This window comes from Ammodytes marinus, assembly GCF_949987685.1.
Source record: "Ammodytes marinus genome assembly, chromosome: 5".
Taxonomy (NCBI): Eukaryota; Metazoa; Chordata; class Actinopteri; order Uranoscopiformes; family Ammodytidae; genus Ammodytes; species Ammodytes marinus.
The window spans coordinates 3,895,180-3,901,893 of record NC_137234.1 but is presented as its reverse complement, the minus strand read 5'-3'; the positions used below and the strand labels follow the sequence as shown (position 1 = coordinate 3,901,893).

At 45.4% G+C, this 6,714-nt stretch overlaps 1 protein-coding gene across 1 annotated transcript in view; it reads right to left on the bottom strand.

Annotated features, from left to right (window-relative positions):
• Nucleotides 1-1,448: 1,448 nt before the first annotated feature.
• The window catches only part of iqub (IQ motif and ubiquitin domain containing), a gene marked incomplete at both ends in the record, with an annotated part of 27,903 nt that continues 22,637 nt past the window's right edge, over nt 1,449-6,714 (bottom strand). The window contains 4 exons of the mRNA XM_080028494.1: nt 1,449-1,637; nt 2,694-2,879; nt 4,064-4,309; nt 4,862-5,038. Of these exons, the coding sequence (XP_079884620.1) occupies nt 1,449-1,637; nt 2,694-2,879; nt 4,064-4,309; nt 4,862-5,038 (798 nt within the window). The remainder of the gene's footprint in view (nt 1,638-2,693; nt 2,880-4,063; nt 4,310-4,861; nt 5,039-6,714) is intronic.

Below are 6,714 nucleotides of genomic sequence, written 5' to 3'. Positions count from 1 at the left end.
TGACGTTTTGTTCTCAGTTTGGTTCAGTTGCAACATTTGCATTCAACATATTTATTTTTATTACATTTTTTTAGGCATTTTCTGATTTTATTAGACAGTTTTGGAGCGACAGAGATGAAATGGGGGCAGAGAGGGGAATGACATGCAGCAGAGAACGACCCGGGCTGGATTCTAACCCGGGTCTGCTGTGAAGAGGACAGACAGACAGACAGACAGACAGACAGACAGACAGACAGACAGACAGAGAGGGGAATGACATGCAGAGAACGACCCGGGCTGGATTCAAACCCGGGTCTGCTGTGAAGAGGACAGAGACCATATATGGGAGGAGCGCCCCCCAACAACATGTTTCTTGGGTCTTTCAAAGCAGTACCGGTCAGTTTACATTGAGGCATACACACACACACACACACACGCACGCACGCACGCACGCACGCACGCACGCACGCACGCACGCACACACACACACACACACACACACACACACACACACACACACACACACACACACACACACACACACACAGAGGAGCTCTTACTGTTGTCTGGTTGCTGGTATATAAAGTGGTTTCCCCTTTGACCTGAGAACAAGAGGAGATGGAGGAACCAGCCTCTCAAGATGATAACAGCACTTCACTGGCTCCACTATCATCCGCTCAACCTCTTCAGCATCTCTCTCTCTCTCTCTCTCTGTCTGTCGCTCTCTCGCTGTCTTTCTCTCTCTCTCTCTCACTGTCTGTCGCTCTCTTTATTTCTCTCCCTCTCTCTCTCTCGCTGTCTTTCTTTCTCTCTCGCTGTCTCTCTCTCACTGTCTGTCTGTCCATCTCTCTCCTTCTTTCTCTCTCCCCATCTCTCTCTCCCTCTCTCTCTCCCTCTTTCCCTCTCCATCTCTCTCTTTCCCTCTCTCCCTCTCCATCTCTCTCTTTCCCTCTCTCTCTCTCCCCCTCTCTCTCTCTCTGTGTCTCCATCTCTCTCTCTCCCTCCCTCTCCCCCCCTCTCTCTCTGTCTCCATCTCTCTCTCTCTCTCTCTCTCTCTCTCTCTCTTTTCTTTGCTTACCGTTACAAATGCCTCAAGGTTTTCTTCTGTCCAACCTGTGCATGCATGTATGTACTGTACATGTGTATTTCTGTAATATAAAAATTTTAGCTTATTTTGAAAAAATAAATAAAATATAAAATAAATAAAATATAAAATTAAAAAAAACGTACCTAAATACCTACTAAAACACTTTATGAAAGCTTCAGAACAGTATCAAAAAAGTCACTTAACTACATCCTGCCTTCAACATAAAAGCCCCTTCAACTTCAATCTCAAAAATCCATTTACACGAGTCACACACAGAAGTAAAACCGTGAACTTTTGATCTTTTATTTTTTTACATCTGAAAAGACAAAACGTGACAATTTGAAGAAAAGAGACAAAACACTAAAAACCGCGGGGTGTGTGTCTAACGAGCCGACGCGGGCGCGCTGTGCTTGCCTGTTGCCATGGGGATTGTCTTGGAGACGAGCTGGTTGCCGAGGGCGTCGGTGGGTCGGTTGTTGAGGTACTCGGACATGATGTTGATCTGGCTGAAGTGACGCCGCGCCAGAGTGTGTTTGTGGGCAATGCCACGGATGAATGTCGTCTCGTACGCCTGGAACACAGACAGACAGACAGACAGACGGACAGACAGACAGACAGACAGACAGACAGACAGACAGACAGACAGACAGACAGACAGACAGACAGGCAGGAAGACAGACAGGCAGGCAGACAGACAGACAGACAGACAGACAGACAGACAGACAGACAGGCAGACAGACAGACAGACAGACAGACAGGCAGGGACGCAGACAGACACACACAGGCATACGGGAACACACACAGACAGGGACGCAGACACACACACACAGACACACACACACACACACACACACACACACACACACACACACACACACACACACACACACACACACACACACACACACACACACACACACACACACACACACACACACACACACCACATTTACGGTGACATTTCATAATTTGGAAATAGTTAAAAGGTCACAGCAGTTCCTCTTTGATTTCCTCATAGTGCAGAGAATGAAGATAACAAGAACAGTTATTGGTTAAAATGCATCAGCCGGATACAGCTCATGTTTACAGTTGTTCTGATGGCTTAGGCTGTTTGTATCTAACTGTAACTTTTAGCTTAGAACATACAGTACATCCAGTTGGGAAAACTTAGTCAGTGCATTGGCTACACATGTTACTGTAAAGGTTTCAGAAAATGTGATTTAAATAAAACATATACATAAATGTGTGTCTGTGTGTGTGTGTGTGTGTGTGTGTCTGCGTGCCTGTGTGTGTGCCTGTCTGCCTGCGTGCCTGTCTGCCTGCTTGCCTGCCTGTCTGTGTGTGTCTGTGTGTGTGTCTGTCTGCGTGCCTGTGTGTGTGCCTGTCTGCATGTCTGCGTGCCTGTCTGCGTGTGTGTGTGTGTCTGCGTGCCTGTGTGTGTGTCTGTGTGTGTGTCTGTCTGCGTGCCTGTGTGTGTGCCTGTCTGCATGTCTGCGTGCCTGCCTGTGTCTGTGTGTGTGTGTGTGTGCCTGTCTGCATGTCTGCGTGCCTGTCTGTGTGTGTGTGTGTGTGCCTGTCTGCGTGCATGTCTGCGTGCCTGTCTGTGTGTGTGTGTGTGTCTGTTTACCCTGTGTACGTCCTCCACCTCCAGATGAGCGGCGGTCTCCTCCTTAGACAGCAGGATGCAGTTCCAGGGGCTCCAGTCGCTGTCTCTCTCCCAGCGGACAAACACCAGGTTATAGAGGTCGCTGCTGCCATGGAGGGCCGACCGGGACGCCCACACCACCTCTATCAGGTACCGCACATCCTCAACCTGACAGGGCACACAGGGAGATATGAAGGGGTTATTATTGCATTACACTACATGTCATTTAGCAGACGCTTTTATCCAAAGCGACTTACAACTGGAGCACACATTCATACACCGATAGCAGCAGCAGCTACCACGCAGGGTGCAAGCTATAACTATCAGGAGCAGTTTAGGGTTCAGTGTCTCTTTGCCCAGGGACACTTGGACATGTGGCGGGGAGACGGGGGATCGAACCACCGACCCTGCAACCCAGTGGACGACCGCCGTACCCACTGAGCTACATCCCACTAGAATTAATAATACTTTATGAGGAGATATAGTGGAGCGGCTAAGTGCTTATTTTCGCCAGAATATTTCAGTTGATGATACATGCCTGAAAATTGGCATGAGAAGTCTCCATGGGTCACTGGACAAGAAAATTGTCCGAGAGATTTCAAATTGTGAATTTGGTTATAGAGGTTGCTGCTGGCGTGGAGGGCCGACCGAGACGGCCACACAATCGCTACTAGTTACCGCACATCCTCAACCTGACAGCGGACACTGGGGGAGATACTTACAGCAACACACTAAAATAAAGACCTTCATATCCTTTAAAGGCCTACTTCACCGGTGGGAATATGAAGGTGTATTGAACTCTGAGATCCGGTGAAGTATAAATGTGCAAACATTTAAGATATCGGTTCATCCTAGCCTGAGAAAAGGCAGAAAGAGTGTTTTATGGTCTCACTGTCTAACCCTACATTTTCCCATGTGTGACATCACACATGGTAAAATGTAGGGCTTGGATTAACAGGACAACTGGTCCAAGGGAAGACTGAGGAAAGACTGAGGGAAGAAAAACTTCATTCATTATATTATGATAGTGATTTTATAATGATAGAACGCCGGTTCCGTATGGATGAAGAATTCCTATAAGAATTTAGACGTATTATCTTAAATCTGCCAACCTCTACCTGTAACTGTTTCAATTAGGCCAAGACATATTTAAATTGTTGATTCTACTGCTAAGAAAAAAACCTGGATGTACAGCACAAGGTATAAAATCCATCGAAAGACAGAAGTTACACACTTGAGGTCAGAAAAAACTTTTTTATATTCATTAAATTGATTGATCAAATCCATGCGCGATCATCGAAATACATAAATTACGCACTATAGCTTTAAGAGCATAATACTCCTCCCCTCACCTGCAGTAGGAAGGGGATCTTGTTGTCCTCTCGGAGCAGCTGTTCGTCGGCCCGGAGCCTCTTGAGGATGCTCTTGTAGCAGGACGAGTCGTCTCTGGCGCGGCCGATGTTGTCCAGCCCGGTGCAGTCGGCGCAGCGCGACAGACGGACCGACGCACACGGGCTGAAGTCAGAGGAGCTCAGGTAACGCTGGCAGCCACTGCACAGGAACATGTCCTTTCTCAGGGTGGACGGGTTCTGAGGGACCTGAGATTATATGGAGAGAGTTTGTTAAATTCACACAACTTTTTTTTCTTTTCGTTTCTATCCCGTTAAAAGGTTTTTTACTGGGAGTTTTTCCTCAGTCGTGCTAAGGGTCTAAGGGCAGATAGATAGGTAGGTAGATAGATAGATGGATGGATGGATGGATGGATGGATAGATGGAGGATGGATGGATGGATGGATGGATGGATGGATGGATGGATGGATGGATGGATGGATGGATGGATGGATGGATGGATGAATGGATGGATGGATGGATGGATGGATGGATGGATGGATAGATAGATAGATAGATAGATAGATAGATAGATAGATAGATAGATAGATAGATAGATAGATAGATAGATAGATAGATAGATAGATAGATAGATAGATAGATAGATAGATAGATAGATAGATAGATAGATAGATAGATAGATAGATAGATAGATAGATAGATAGACACACACACACCCCTCAATTGATCTCTCGAGTATAAACAAAAGTAAAATGAAATAAAAAATAAATAAAACCATCACTGTGTCTCTGTGCTTATACCTTGAGCAGTTTGGCGACCTCAGGGTTGAATGCTGGTGTTTTGATGAACTGTAGAAAGAGAGTGGAGATCCTTTTCCGCAGCCCCTCCAGACTGTTGGCTTTAACCCCTCGAGTCATCAGGTCAACCTCTCTGTCTATTAGGTCTACCACGTCCCGCGTCACTTGACACTCGTGCTCCTGTACAATAACAAGGAGATGAAACAATAAGACCAATTAAAGGGGCAGTGTGTAGAATATATTTGGCTCCTTTACAATAACAAGGATTAGGAACAATTAGCAGGGATCATACTTCAGCTTTTTTATTTGGAATTTTTTTGCGTTTACTGTATTAGACAGTGTGTAGAGGAAGAGATGAAATGGGGGCAGAAAGGGGAATGACATGCAGAGAACGACCCGGGCTGGATTATAACCCGGGTCTGCTGTGAAGAGGACTGAGCCTCTATGGGTGGGGGGGGAGGGGGCTCTAACCACTACACCAGAAGCGCCCCCCCCCCCCCCCCCCCCCCCCCATACAGTGCTGTTTGCGATCGTGCATGCGTGGGATGGAAATTAACTTTTTTGCCTACCAGCCACTGTGGCAGGTAGATTTAAAAATCTACCAGCCACTCATCTTTTTTACCAGCCACTTTTTATACGCAATATCTTTTTTAATATATGCGTTAATGTTAAACAATACAATAGTAAGAATAGCTAATGAAAGTGTTTTTCATACAAATGTTTTCCATCAGAAGTCATTTGTACTGTAAGTAGGTGCTACCAAGGAACTGAGTTGCAAATGAAATGGTACACTCTTACTATATATGATACACAATACACGCCATCTTTATTTCAAAACATTGTATAATTGAACTCCATATATACTCTGGGTTCAATGCAACTTTTTTTCCCAACTGGCCCGCTTAGCCAATAGATCCGAGTTTTACTGGCCCCTTGTATATTTTCACTGGCCCTGCAGACACCTTTTTTTCATCATTTAGTCAATAATTATAATACAGTATTGAAGTTACCTTTAGATTTCTTTTTTCTTTTTAGTTAATGATATGAAATGTTGATATTGTGCACAATATCAACATTTCATATAATTAACTAATAAGAGATGCAGGTCTGATCAGTCTTTGTGGTGTGGTAGTGTTTATCACTTTCTCCATATGCATTAGGGATGTGAATGTGTCGACACATTGACCGGTTTTCCACTTGCGCTCAAGTCGAATTTAAAAATAGAAATCTGAAAATCAGGGAGTTATGCCGTTTTATTAATGGGAGATGTCACCGTGTCACGTCTGGTCGTGAGCGCGATGCAGGAGCGTCACTTCTGCAAGGTGCGTGCATGAAGTAATCAGCTACACATAAGAGTCCGGTATGGGACCATTTTTTCACTGTTGATAAAAAACAGTGCAGTGCAAAAGATGCAGCATAATGTTAAACGCTCGTCTGAGACTATGACGTTAAATCATCTAGAAACACACGATGCCTTCGTCCGAGCAAAGCAGCGTTTCACCGTGAGATCACTAGTGAGTGCGCGAGCCACCGCACGGGGAAGAACTCTGTGGTTTGAGGCTCAAATAATAACCGGGGATATTCTCCCCGTTAGCGATACCGATGGGAAAGGCTTCCCTGTTTGTATGCGATCTGATTGTATGTCTCGAGCCTTAAAACACAAAGCCATGTCGACAAACTGACTGCGCGACTCAAGGGACTATAGTGAGCCGAATCCCTCCGTTAGTTTCTGTTTCAGCCGACACAATTAAAATCACCTCTAAGCACGGACAGCGTTTAAATAAAGCCTCTCATTTGTATGACCATTAGGGCTTTGATGTAAATACTGTAACATTACGGCGGCAGCTCTGCTGCTT